Source organism: Lithobates pipiens, unplaced genomic scaffold, assembly GCF_037356315.1.
Source record: "Lithobates pipiens isolate NorthernLeopardFrog02 unplaced genomic scaffold, aLitPip1_a1.2 Scaffold_1, whole genome shotgun sequence".
Taxonomy (NCBI): Eukaryota; Metazoa; Chordata; class Amphibia; order Anura; family Ranidae; genus Lithobates; species Lithobates pipiens.
Window position 1 is genome coordinate 200,152,166 of NW_027507685.1, and position 15,280 is coordinate 200,167,445.

Sequence of the window (15,280 nt, forward strand, 5' to 3'; positions counted from 1 at the left end):
ACCCGTTGAGCATGGGAATTTTTTGATATGGAATTTTTATTGGTTTCAATAAATTTATATGAGGTAGCTCTAGTGGGTATTGTGTTTTCCACAGCTTCTTTTTTTCTGTTTTGTGTTATCAGTACATTTGTGGTGACAGCCTCCTAAATGATAGGGATGGGCACCTCTAATAATTAGTGGATTCCCCCAATCATTCTGAATAGATTTTTTGTGTTAGCCCTTGTACACACGGTCGGACATTCCGACAACCGAAACTGTTGCATACACACAGTCGGACAAAGTCAGAAAATCCAATCGTACTTAACGTGATGAGGTTATTTCGTTAGGACGGGACTACGTTCAGGCTAGTAGCCAATATCTTTGGTCTAGGAATTTGATCTGAGCATGCGTGGCACTTTGTCTGATCGGAATTCTCTACACATGATCGGACAAAGTCTGATCGGATCATATTGTCGGAAAATTTTAAAGCCCAGCTGGAAAACTTGGTCCGTCGGATACTCCGACGGAAACAGTCCGATGGAGCCCACACACTGTTGGATTATCCGACAACACGGTCCTATCGGACATTGTCCATTGGAATGTCCGACCCTGTGTACAAGGGCTTAGAGTAGTAGTTAGCCAGACATATTGGGATAATGAGTTTCAGAGGATGGGAGAAGCTCTGGAAAAGTGGAGGCGAATATGAGAAGAGATAACAAGGGAGCTGAAGAGTGGGAGATCTGATGAGAAGTGAAGACAATAATTAAAGAAATTTGTAGATGCTACAAAGTTGCTGGTGCAACATAGATCTAAAGATGTATAGTATAATTTTAATACGGCAGAGATGATGTCATACAGGGTACCTGGCTTCTCGATACTCTGGGGGAGTGCACTGCCACTCTGCAGCCAGAATTGAACTGGTAGGTAGTCCTTTGGACCACTTTACCAAGTCATGTGAAGAAATTTATATCTTTCTGAGAGCCCTGCCTTGGAGGATTGCACAAAGATATTTGCTCATCCCTATTTATAAAAAGCCACTGGCAGCTTCATGCATAACTACAACATGGTACATGTCTGGTAAGGATATCTGGGTTGACGTTCTGGTAGCTCATTCTGTAGGTCATCAGGGGAAATGTCCTGAAATAGAAATACAAATTTCAGAATGATGAAATTATCAGTGATTGACTGCTGCACATAAGTTATTCTATTAGACCAATAATACTGAAGTATCGATTTGCTAACGAAGGAGAATTTTTGCTCGGACATGTAGACGTGTGTTTACTTTGAATACCCCCAGGAATTCAAATGAATAGGATTTTCCCTTGCATATGTTTGAATGTTTGAATTGGATGGTGCTTCACTCAACATTTGCCATCGAACCTTGTTATTAAAGTCAATCATGCATGTCAAAGTTGACCAGCTAATGAGAAAATATGTATGTAGTGTATGTATTGGCTCAGGTAGAAGTGAATACAAACCCCAAAGAGGCAAAAAAAACCTTAACCAGTCAAAGAGGTAGGTAAACCCATAAACCTATCCTCCATGCATATCTTAAACCACTTGGTCAGGAGCATGGGTTTGCTGGTTTACTTATCTCTTTGACTGGTTAAAGGTAGCCTGAAAACTTATTAATAAGGTAAATAAAAAAAATCAAGACGTATGACAGGAGGGACTTCAGTGTGAGCACTGGGTTTGGGAGCTGAGCTCAGTGTTGGGTTTTAATTTTTCATTCCGACATGTAATGCACCAAGTATTGGAGGGAAATCTCCCCAATTAGGCAGCAAACAAGAATAAAAAGCTGACAGAGGTAACCTTTTCCTACCCTGTCAGGATAAAAGAAAAGGTTCTGCCTGGAGTACTGCTTTACTACAATAATAAAACTATAGAGAGCAAACCTGTAAACATGTGAACGTCAAATCAATTTGTCTGTGCATTCTTTAGTGCCCTCTTCCCCAGCAAAACATATAAGAGTTGTGCCTAAAAAGTTTGGTGAATGGTATCAGAAAACAAAACAGAAGATATGAACAAATTCCCTTTATAGTCACCATCCTTCATAACACACTTTTTGGAATGTTCATAAAGCTTCTAGAAACTGTTGCAAATGCCTCTTTAGGAATCGATCATAGAACCATTGTCACACATTCTTGGACTGCTGATCAACATTGTCTTGAACTTGGACTTTTGCAGGCAACTCTTTTTGGGTCGCAGGGAAGTCGGTGAAAGCCATTCCATTGATTGCCGATTGGATGCTAGGTGGAACTGGTAGCACCTGTGACAATGGTTCGCAGAAAGGATGGATTCTGTTTCCATCCATTTTGCTTTCTGTCAGCTTGTGTGTCACAAATCAGGAACAGCTCTTCCACTTACCCAAATCTGCTAATGCCCAGTTCCTCATCCATCAATTGTAGAGTCAGTCATCAATCTCATGCCAGCATTTGTCACACTCGCTCTATTGCCTTCGGGGTTCTGCTTGTCGACAGCCGACCAGAATTCCGTCTCGAAAGCATTTGAACCAGTTGTAAACACACATTTTCTGCTTACTGCTTCTGTCCCGTACACTTGCACCAACATTTCATGCATATCCCTCATTGTTTTTCCTAATTTGTACCAGAACTTGATGTTCCCTCATGGCTCCATTGCACTGTGACCCTGCCTCTCACACTGACTATGTTTGACTGCCCACAGCAGGTTTACCCTGACAGTTACATGTACTCCACGCTAGGTGGCACTTCTCAATGTGTCTTTGGATAGCCATGTGCATGTGTGCGCACCTGGTCCATGTTGCCGTTAAAGAGGACGTAAACTCTCCCATTCTGATGCTTATTTTCATTTAGTCCATTATAATAAGTAATTATCAAACTATAGCCACTGTAATCCAGCCCAAATTGCAAATTACACACTGTTTAAAGAAATTTCAAAAAACTTGTTTCCAGGGGTAAGGCAGCGCTATCTTAAGTATTGTTTTCTGAGTCCTTACATTGAGCACTTCCTTTACTGTTAACCAAGCCTCCGTCTCAATCCAACGTTTCTATGGCAACCCTGCTTCCCTGCTCATAGCTGACTTGTTTTATTTCATAGTATTTACTTGTGCTGATTATCTAGTGTTTGCCTATGTCAGTCTTATCAGCTTCAGCTGATAAGACTACAGAAATGATGTCCAATGCCTTTTTTTCCACTCCATGTGATGTCACATGGTCACATGGGGTATAGGAGAAATCTCTGAGTGATTATGCAGTCTTGTGGGATTTCTGTGTTGTGCCATAGGAAGTCCTGATAATAGATAGAGAAGCACATAGAGTGTGCCATAAATCATGGGAGATATGGGCATGTTCAGTGACGTCATTCTAAAGAACAAAAAGGATTACAACAATACTATGCAATTAAGGAGATAGCTACAAGCAGTGTTCATTTGTTTTATTTTTTATACTGATTCACATGGGACAAAGGTGTGGGGGAGAGTTTACAACCACTTTGAAATATCGGACCATTTACCAAACTTTTTAGACACACCTTGTATTTCTTTAATTTCCCTGCCACTCTATTTGGCTTCTAGAATTGAGGAAAGAAGGCCTTGTGCAAGGTCGGAGTCGCTCTAGTCAGAGCTAATTATACCACCATGTCACAGCCCTGAACCAATCACCTAGCACCAATATTGTCACATCGATCCCTATGATTAAGCTCTAATTGTGGGCAAGATATGTTTTCAGTAATGCTAAGTTTACATGTGTGGCTAAATTGCCGCACCTCCTGTGAATCTGGAACACTGAAGTGTAGAACTAATGTGCCTTGCAAAAGTATTCACCCCCTTGGTTTTTTATATATTTTGTTACATTACAGCCATTAGTTCAATGTTTTTTTTTTTTATTTGAATTATATGTGATGGATCAGAACACAATAGTCTAAGTTGGTGAAGTAAAATTAGAAAAATATATACATAAAACATTAAAATATTTTTCAGAAATAAAAAACTGATTATGGGCACGTGCGTATGTATTCACCCCCTTTGTTATGAAGCCCATGGTGCAACCAATTACCTTCAGAAGTCACATAATTAGTGAAATGGTGTCCACTTGTCTGCAATCTAAGTGTCACATGATCTGTCTTTACATATACACATTTGAAAGGCCCCAGAGACTGCAACATCTAAGCAAGAGGCACCACTAACCAAACACTGCCGTGAAGACCAAGGAACTCTCCAAACAAGAAAGGGACAATGCTGTTGAGAAGTACAAGTCAGGGTTGGGTTATTAAAAAAAAATCCAAATCTTTGATGATCCCTAGGAGCACCATGAAATCTATCATAACCAAATGGAAAGAACATAGCACAACAGCAAACCCGCCAAGAGACGACCGCACACCAAAACTCATGGACCAGGCAAGGAGGGCATTAATCAGAGAGGCAGCACAGAGACCTAAGGTAACCCTGGAGGAGCTGCAGAGTTCCAAGCAGAGACTGGAGTATCTGTACATAGGACGACAATAAGCCATACGCTCCATAGAGTTGGGCTTTATGGTAGCGTGGCCAGAAGAAAGCCATTACTTTCAGCAAAAAACAAAATGGCACGTTTTGAGTTTGCGAAAAGGCATGTGGGAGACTCTCAAAATGTATGGAGGAAGGTGCTCTGGTCCGATGAGACTAAAATTTAAAAATTTTGCCATCAAAGAAAACCCTATGTCTGGCACAAACCCAACACATCACATCACCCAAAAAATGCCATCCCCATAGTGAAATGTGGTGGCAGCATCATGCTGTGGGGATGTTTTTCAGCAGTTGGGACTGGGAAACTGGTTAGAGTTAAGGAAAAGATGGATGGTGCTAAATACAGGGATATTCTTGAGCAAAACCTGTATCACACTGTGTGGGATTTGTATGGCAAATCCTCAAACAATCCATGTTAATTCCAGGTTGTGAGGCAACAAAACACGAAAAATGCCAAGGGGGTGAATACTTTTGCAAGGCACTGTAAGTGCACTCCTTGATCCCCAGGACAAGTGTGGCCAAATAAGCTCTGACAATACTTCTCCTTAAAACCCTATGAATGCCACACCAACATGCTGCAACTGCATGCATTGCACGTGGTTGCAGGGCCGTAACTGCATCTGGACACTATAGCTAGAACATACTTCTAATCCGGAGCAGCTCTCGTCCAGGTCCAGCCTTGATGTCGCATTATTGGAGCTGGCAGAGCCTTCATTAAAGGGACGCCTCCATCACTAGAGCCCTTGAGACTAGAGCTATTCTCTGGCTGCTGAAGGACCAATTTTCTGTCATTATCAACCTTTCAGCAGAGATCTTCGGTGTGAGCGATCGTGGACAACTCTTCTTTGTTTCTTTAGTGGGAGTGTAAGAATATGTCCGGAGGAGGAGTTTTTTTTCCACTCCCTTCTTCTCTTTTTTTCATTTTTTGGTTTGGGTTATTTTTTTGCTGTTTGTTCTCTAAGGTTTAAATAAAATGTTCTGCTTTAATGAAACCAATTGCTGATGCTGACCAGATACTCCACGGTGGAGGGTGCCCCCTCTTATGTATCGGTTGCCAGTACATAACACAGTATAGATGGATGCTACTCATATGCATGGTTGTGTTGCTTATATGACTCTGGGTCTGTTCTGACATGGTCCTGGTTATGGCTCTTGGCTAGGGGAGGTATGACGGAGGCCCTTTTGTGCCCCCCTCCCCGGTTGGGAGCTGATAGGGCCATTATGGGATAGACCTACTGTTTTAGCTATAACACCTTGTATGGGTACATCCCTTGGGCTTGTCTGTGATTGCTTTTTCTGGATATGTTCAGTGGTACATTGTATTCAGATGTGTTTCTGGTGTTATTTTATTTTGTCTTAAATAAAGAATATATAAAAAAAAAAAAAAATTACCATCGCACATGCTCGTCAACTGTGATCACATGCCTGATGAAGGGGTCCTGCGTGGCCTCGAAACATCACAAATCTTTGCTGTGATCTAATCACTTTAATAAACTTTTCATATTAAGCTGGCGATATACATTATGTCTTAACCCTATGGGTCAGTTGCAGTGTGTCTCCATTCGCTTGAATGGTTTGCATTTGCTGGGGGTATAGCCCACCGAATATGACAAGTATTGACGAGCCCCAAAATTCACTGGGATTGAAGAAAACCACAAGCACCCAGACATTCATTTGCCAGTAACATAGAAGGAAGGGGAGTAGATCACATGCTCCTCTATTCTCAGATGTACCAGGTATCTTCTTTGCGACCAGCAAATGAGAGAAGGTGAATGTGTGCACCTGGGAATCAGGGACTTAAAGAGGTTTTTCACCCTAGGAATAAAAAATTAAAAGTCAGCAGCTACAAATACTATAGCTGCTGGCTTTAAAAAAAAAAAAGGACACTTACCTGTCCAGGGATCCAGCTCAGTCCTCACCAGAGACAGTTCTTCACTGGTCTTCGGTCCCCAGAACCTGCATGTTAACTATGGGCAGCCAACTGTGACTTGTTGGTGCTTCTGAGCTGCACTGCGCTTTGTGAATGGTCTTGTACCCTTCTGGAATCTGTAACGTGTCCCATAAGGTTGTGGGCATATGGAATGGAGGATAACTTCTGGTGGATCTGCACCACCCCCTCCCACCGCACCCCCCCCCCCTTAAAAAAAAAGCTGTCCAAATTTAGTAGAGCAGTGGGGCAGGAGGCAGAAAATTGGAACTTCCCTTTTTGGGCTTTAAAGAAAACCTGTTTCTTTTTTGCCACTAGAAAATACACTATACTTTTCTTTTAAAATAAAAAATGGATGGCTGTTATAGGAGCATGGGCCCACCTCAGACATCAAGGACTTTTGTGTAATATTGGATGAAAAAAGAACATTGTAGGAATCCGCTGAATTCTTTTGTTTAGTTCCTTATGCAAAAAAGTATCTACTGCAAACAATTAGCCTGCCATAAATAATCATCAAAAAAATGTGAGAGAAAGACAGAGCACTCTGTGAGTCTTCCTGATGTTTTTCTGATGTTCATTTGTGGTAGGAAGTAAATTAGCATCAAATGTGTTTTTGCATTCAAAACACTTCTCTAACCCGTGGGGGGGCTCCAAATTTTATTTAAAAAATGGACAGTTTACTTTTCTTCAGACTTTGGAGGCTGGACTGTGGCCAGTAGGATTAAACATTGCCCCAGGTTTCAGTGTCAGTGGGATTTTAAAAAATTACATAGCACCTGTAGTCAGTAGGAGAAAGAATAGTACTCCATCGTTGGTATAAGCAGAATTAATATTGCCACATCGCTGATGTCAGTGGAAGGAATATGGCCCTGTGGTTGGTGTCAGTATGAGGAATAGTGGACACATTGTTGGGGTCAGTGGGAGGAATCGTGCCCCATCATTCTTCTCAATGGAAGGAGTAGTGCCCCGTGTTTGGTTTCATTGGGAAGAAGAGTACATCATTGTTGGTGTCAGTGAGAGAAATAGCCCCCCGTGGTTGGTGTCAGAGGGAGGAATAGTGCTTCATCACTGGTGTTAGTGGGAGGAATAGTGCCCCATCATTGATGTTAGTGGGAGCAATAGTGCCCCATCATTGGAGTCAGTGGGAGAAATAGTGCCCTAAGGGCCAGGTGATAGTACCCCATGGTGGGTGTCAGTATGAGGAATAGTGGCCTCATTGCTGGTGTTAGTGGGAGGAATAGTGCCCCATGGCTGGTGTCAGTGGGAGGAATAGTGCCCCATGGCTGGTGTCAGTGGGAGGAATAGTGCCCCCATCATTCTTCTCAGTGCCCCATGGTTGGTGTCATTGGGAAGAATAGCGTGTCATCGTTGATGTCAGTGGGAGAAATAGTGCCCCATGGTTGGTGTCAGAGGCAGGAATAGTGCTTCATCGCTGGTATCAGTGGGAGAAATAGTGCATTGTATTAGTGGGAGGAATAGTGCCCTAAGGGCCAGATAATAGTGCTACATGGTTGGTGTCAGTAAATAGTGACTCATCATTGGTGTCAGTGGGGGGGATAGTCCCCATCATTCTTCTTAATGGAAGGAATAGTGCCCCATGGTTGGTGTCATTGAGAAGAATAGTACGTCATCGTTGGTGTCAGCAGAAGGAATAGTGCCCCATGGTTGGTGTCATTGGGAAGAATAGTATGTCATCGTTAGTGTCAGCAGAAGGAATAGTGCCCCATGGCTGGTGTCAGTGGGAGAAATATTGCCCCATGGTTGGTGTCAGAGAGAGGAATAGTGCCTCACGATTGGTGTCAGTATGAGGAATAGTGCCCTATGGGCCAGATAAAAGGCAAGCAAATGGCTACATCTGGCCCACAGGCTGCTGTTTGGAGACCACTGCTCTGTATTATCCCATTCCACTTTCAATCCCTTTCCCATTTATTGACAAATCCCAGATGATTAGAGAATGAACAGAAGATGAGTATGGTGTATATGACATGGACAACCCACCTCAAACTCTTCCTGTAGGACCACAAGCTGTTTGTCCTTGTCAATTTTCACTAGGAAACAAATAAGAAAGATGAGTGTGAGGGGAGAACAGACTTTGCGGCTCCATATAATACATCCACACGTGTCCACTTGGATTTGTTGGCACAGGAGGTCCCAGTGTCCTGTATCTCTATGCGTGGTAACTCACTCAAGATGGCTGCATTATTGGTCTCCTTCCTGAAGCGGAATTTCCTCAGCCTGTCTTTCAGCTCAGGGTCCACATCACACACTACCAACGAGTCCGACTGGAAAGAGGAAAGCAGATGTGACGGTTATTTTAATTCCAGCTAGGATAAAACAAACAAATCAGTGATTTCCAGTCTAAGGGGTCGTTCATACTAGCATTTGACAGGCAGTGAGGAGGCATTGTATCGTCTCCTGTTTTAACCCCTTGAACCCCGCACTAGCATGCTGCAACTGCACACAGTTTCAGGATGCTTGCAAAGTGGCCCTATTCACTTGAATGGGTCACGTTCAGCAGGGGCTGCGCCTGCAGAAAGCAGAAGGGGGTATAATTGCTGCCATGGCTGCAAAGCAAAGCATCATGCCCATGGCATATGTAAACCCCTGTCCCTGCCTCTGCAGCTAAAGGGGGTAGTGGTTGGGGGGCAGTAAATGCATGGATGTGCTGTATTGCAAAGGTGAAACTGCCTAAAGAATATTAAGCGCTCAACACACTTCCAGGTCTTTCAGATGTCTGGTCCCCTGATGTAATGCTGTAGGGGCCAGCAGAAGGCTAAAAATTCGAATTCAGACATAGTTGCACCTTTAAGAAATTATTTCAGCTATCTACATGTGGAATCAATATGACGACCAAAAAAAACAACTCTCATGCATTTTTACTTTAGTTTATGTTGAAACTACTTTCAAAGAGGAACTGAACTCTGGACACTCTTCCCAACAAAGATAGGCAGAGAGCAAGGCACTCGTCTCCAGTATTGCCTATGGCCTCATTGCAGCTGATCCTTATCCCATTACCATACCTCCCAACATTTTAAATGGAAACAAGGAACACCTATAAGCAAAAGTATGTAGGCATAAGACACGCTGAAAGGTTTAGCACTGGGAAACACTTTTTGAAAGATAAAAAGTGTGTTTTATATACAGTATCTCACAAAAATTTGTATATTCCTCACCTTTTTGCAAATATTTTATTATATCTTTTCATGTGACAACACTGAAGAAATGACACTTTGCTACAATGTAAAGTAGTGAGTGTACAGCTTGTATAACAGTGTAAATTGGCTGCTTCCTCAAAATAATTCAACACACAGCCATTAATGTCTAAACTGCTGGCAACAAAAGTGAGAAAAATTCCCTTTAAATTCCAGCAGATGTCACATAGGACTGTAATAATCTATTGTATCCTCTAGATGGTGCTAGCATTGCATTCACATGGAAGCTCAAACACCTGTCTTAACCTTTTACTCATTTTAGAGAATGTAAGATCCCTTTTAGCTGATGTTATTCATAGACTGACAACTCTCAAGTCATCCACGTCACATTTTACTGCTTTTGTCTTGTGATAATGCTTACAATATATTGGGCATACAATGCCACTGTCATCATCTTTTATAGCTTTACCATGTTGATTTTTCATCAAGCTTAGAGTTGTGCATTTATCAGTTGAAGGTGATGGCAATGATCATCTAATGACTATGACTATTGTTCTCTGCTATGTGTAGTAATAGCAGGGCTTTTTTTCAGGTGGAACTCATTTCCACCACCTCTGACTCAGACCCTTTGGTGCCTGCACACCACAATCACTTGTAAACAAAGAAGTCCGGTTTCTGTGTTTACAAGTGACAGCTCTGCCCTCTGCCTGTAACACCCCTGAATTCTGCACTCTGTATGTAATGTAATCCTGGTATTTATTGCCCCTTTAAGACCCTCCTACTGTTTGTGAAATTTGACTGACCACACCCACTATTTGATGTGATTTGGAGGGTGTGTGTAGGGAAGGTTTGGGGGGGTCGTGGTTGAGTTCCAGCACCTATTGTTTGAGAAAAAAAAAAACCCGTGAGTAATAGGATAGGTATAAAGACTTTGAACATTCCTATATCCTCTCTGTTACAAAATGCACTGAGATTTCATAACCACTGCTGTCATATATTGCCTAAGCCAGCTCTGCAGAAGTCAAGACCACAGTTCCATTACACACAGTTACAGCAATATCATTCAAGTTTCTGTTAGTTCTTCAAAAGGTTTAAAAGGAGCTGTAAATTTTCCTGCAGTCTTGTTTAATTTGGGTCTTTTATTTTGCCACATTTTTAATACTTGACTTCAGTAGGGCCAGCATGCATCAGTGGCCACTATCAAACAGTGGCAGCTGGTGCTAAAGTTTTTTGGGGGGGCGGCAAACAACCCCCCCCAGGTCCGCACTCACCCCTCCACGGTCACGGCGCCATGGCTTCCTCGACTTCTCCCAGGCCAACCCGATCCGCCTCCTGTCCTGATTGGTCAGGAGGAGAAGCCAGAAGACAATAGCGAATATTTTATTTGCTAGTGTCACAAGTCGGTGGGTTCGGGACACAGTTCTCTGTGCCCCCAAGTCCAACCTTTTTCAAGCCAATTAGAGCCTCAGGCTCTAATCATGTGGCATGAAAAAAAAACGCATAGAAACCTATGAGTCCGGTGCCCTGCATGCATCCCCACATGCATCCCCCAGGGGCCCTAAAATGTCATTTAATTTTGAGACTTTTAAAACAATTCTTCAGATATACAATATATCATCCAACATCAGTGCATGACTTCACAAATGCGCTGCTAGAAGAATGACCAAACATTCCCATAGACACACTCCTAAACCTTGTGGACAGCCTTCCCAGAAGAGTTGAAGCTGTTATAGCAGCAAAGGGTGGGCCAACTCAATATTGAACCCTGCAGACCGGGATGCCATTAAATTTCATGTGCGTGTAAAGGCAGGTGTCCCAATACTTTTGGTAATATAGTGTATGTATGTATGTGTGTATATACATGTATATATATATATATATACATATATATATATATATATATATATATATATATATATACACACATACATACATACATACATACACATATATATATATATATATATATATATATATATATATATATATATATATATATATATATATATTGTATATTTAAGCTAAGAGTCCAATGAGCTTTCAAAATTGCAATCAGATGCCTGAAAACAAAATCCTTATCCTTGTGTCAAAGCGGGGCTCTCCAAACTTTCTAAACAAATTACCAAATTACAGTCCTTCAGGCTTTAGGGGGGCTGGACTGAGGCCAGTGGGAGTAGAAAATGCCCCAGTTTCAGTGGGAGTAAGAAAATTAAATAGTGCCTCAGTAGGAGGAGAAATAGTCTCCCATCATAAGCAGGGCTGGTGCAAGGATTTTTGACACCCTAGGCGAAACCTCATTTTGCGGCCCCCATTGGCTCCACCCCTGACCCCACCCCTTTGCCTGCTCATTTGATAGAAGGAGACGCTATACAGCAAGCATTGGCTCTGTTTCCTCTAGCGCTGGCTCCAATGCTGCGCTGCGCCTCTAATTACACTACCGGTCAGACTGAGTTAGTTACATGCTGCAGCCTGCAGAGCATGACGCGGAGGGAAACCAGCGTCCGGGCGCCCCTAGGCAGCAGTGGGCCCAAGCGGCTGCCTAGTTTGCCCAGTGGTAGCCCGGCCCTGATCATAAGTGTCAGTGGAAGGAATAGTAACCTATTGTTGGTACAAGAGGGAGGAATAGTACCCCCCATTGTTGGTGTCAGGTAAAGGAATAGTGACCAATTTGGGTGTCATTGTGAGGAACAGTGTCCCACAGTTGGTGTCTGTGGGAGGAATGAGACCCTGTTACTTGCTTCAGTGGAAAGAATAATGCACCATCCCTGGTATCAGTGGGAGGAATAATGTCCCATTGTTGGTGCCAGTGGAGGAAATAGTGAATCACTGGTGTCAGTAGAAAGAATAGTGCCTCACTGTTGGTGTCAGTGGGAGGAATAGTGCCCCAAGGACTAGATAAACGCAAGCAAAGGGCTACATTTGGCCTGTGGGTACCTGTTTGGAGACCACTGTGTTAAAGCATTGCATACTGAACCTATTGTATATTACTGAGAATTACAATTACAATAGTATTCTTAGTACAGGGTTCATCAGCATCTGGTGGTAGAGAAGATCCTTGCACATCTATAGATGACTCAAATCAACTGACTGCAGATTATTAGGTAAGTGAGTTGAAACTACTGTATATGGACAAATAAAATACAAGTAAGTGTGCCCCTTTAAGTGATATTAAAGTCTTAATAAAATAAAAAAGATGTTATACTTGCCTGCATTTTGCAATACTATTGCACAGAGCAGGTAAGTATACATTTTTTTTTTTTATAAGCGGTCCCTAACCTCTTCTTTTGTGGTTCCCCCACCTGCACTGTCCACTGATTCTTCTTCTGGGTGCCCTGTGCTATAGGGGCACTTGTGTGGGCACACTCATGAGCTGGACTGCGTGCGTACATAGACAAACGTAGCTCTGCCACGGTCCCAGCCCACTCACTTCTCACTGGATTTGACTGACAGCAGCAGGAGCTAATGCTCCCCTGCTCTCAGTGAAGCCTGTGAATTCATAAAGAGAGGAGAGCAGGGCTGCCGGTGGGGACATCGCTGGATTGTTAGAGGTGTTAGGTAAGTGTTGGGAGTGGGGCTGAAAAAGTAGTATGACGTTTTTTACCTTAGTGCAGGAAATGCATTAAGGTAAAAAAAAATGTGTCTTTATAACCACTTTAAAGCGGAATTCTTGAATGAATGACTTCTTCTAAGAAGTGGAACTTCCACTTATCCATCCCCCCCCCCCCCCCCCGGTGCCATATTTCAAGGGGGAGGGGGGGTACCTGTTTTTGACAGATATCGTTTCCCACTTCCGGAGACAGCGCTGTGGCGCAGTCTTTCGGTAGTTCGGGCCCCTCCTTCTTCCTCCGCTGCCATGCCAATTAGAAAACGCAGTGCTCTTCACGCATACGCAGTAGGGAGCCAGCAGTGAAGCCTTGTGGCTTCACTGCTGGGTTCCCTTACCAGGAATGTCGGCGGCTGCACCCGACAGCCGATCCAAATATCTACTGGGGTGAAGACATCGCAAAGCTCCCTGGACAGTATTCATATATTAAAAGTCAGGTGGGCCTCCTTTTTAAGTAAACCTGTCACACAATTTGGCAAGAAATGCATACACAAAGGTCTCCTTCCATGAAAATTACAGTTTAAAATGATCAGAAGATCCACAGATATAGTCAGCTAACGTTGCAAATTTAAACTTTTCCTGTAAGGCTTAACCACTTGCTTACTGGGCACTTAAACACCCTTCCTGCCCAGACCAATTTTCAGCTTTCGGTGCTCTCACACTTTGAATGACAATTACTCAGTCATGCAACACTGTACCCAAATGAATTTTGTGTCCTTTTTTTCCCACAAATAGAGCTTTCTTTTGGTGGTATTTGATCACCTCTGGGGTTTTTATTTTTTGCGCTATAAATGAAAAAAGACCGAAAATTTTGAAAAAAAACGCATATTTCTTTGTTTCTGTGACAGAATTATGCAAATTATTAATTTTTCTTCATAAATTTTGGCCACAATTTATACTGCTACATATCTTTGGTAAAAATAACCCAAATTAGTGGATATTATTTGGTCTTTGTGAAAGTTAGAGAGTCTACAAGCTGTGGTGCGAATCGCACAAAATTGATCACATCTGATGTACTGGTGGCCTATCTCGCTTCTTGTGACCCAAACAAGTCAGGAAAGTACAAATACCCCCCAAATGACCCCTTTTTGGAAAGTAGACATTCCAAGGTATTTAGTAAGAGGCATGGTGAGCTTTTTGATGTTGTCATTTTTTTCCCACAATTCTTTGCAAAATGAAGATTTTTCATTTTCTTTATTTTTCTCCACAAAATTGTCATTGTAATAGGTTATTTCTCTCACGTGGCATGTGTATACCACAAATGACACCCCCCAAAAAATTCTGCTACTCCTCCTGAGTATTACAATACCACATGTGTGGGACTTTTTCGCAGCCTGGCCACATAGAGAGGCCCAACATGCAGGGAGCGCCATCACGTGTTCTAGGAGCATAAATTACACATCTAACTTGTTGACTACTTATTACACTTTTGAAATACCAGGACAATGACACGTGACACTGATGACAGATGGCACTGATACGTGGCAATGATGACACTTATACGTGGCACTGATGACACGTGGCACTGATGACAGATGACACTAATATGTGGCACTGATGACACGTGGCACTAATACGTGGCACTGATGACACGTGGCACTAATACGTGGCACTGATGACACGTGGCACTAATATGTGGCACTGATGACACGTGGCACTAATACGTGGCACTGATGACATGTGGCACTAATACGTGGCACTAATACGTGCCACCGGTGACAGATGGCACTAATACGTGGCACCAATGACACGTGACACTGATGACAGATGGCACTGATAAGTGGCATTGATGACACGTGACACTGACAACAGATGGCACGTGACACTGACAGGTGGCACTGATGACAAATGGCACTGATACGTGGCACTGATGACAGATGGCACTAATACGTGGCACTGATGACAGATGGCACTATGTGGCACTAATAACACGTGGCACTGATGACAGATGCCACTTATACGTGGCACTGATGACAGATGGCACTGGGGACAAATGGCACTGACAACAGGTGGCACTGGGGACAGATAGCACTGCGGGCAGGTGGCACTGGGGTGGGGTGGATTGCACTGGGGTGGATGGCACTGGGGCGGATGGCACTGGGGCGGATGGCACTGGGGCAGGATGGCACTGGGGCGGA

The 15,280-nt window shown here is 43.0% G+C and overlaps 1 protein-coding gene across 1 annotated transcript in view; it reads right to left on the reverse strand.

Annotated features, from left to right (window-relative positions):
- The window catches only part of GMFG (glia maturation factor gamma), a 30,034-nt gene that overhangs the window by 10,237 nt on the left and 4,517 nt on the right, over nucleotides 1–15,280 (reverse strand). Inside the window, exons 2-4 of the mRNA XM_077479893.1 lie at nucleotides 8,572–8,668; nucleotides 8,385–8,434; nucleotides 1,065–1,116 (exon numbers count right to left, since the gene is read on the reverse strand). Coding sequence (XP_077336019.1) covers nucleotides 1,065–1,116; nucleotides 8,385–8,434; nucleotides 8,572–8,668 — 199 coding nt within the window. The remainder of the gene's footprint in view (nucleotides 1–1,064; nucleotides 1,117–8,384; nucleotides 8,435–8,571; nucleotides 8,669–15,280) is intronic.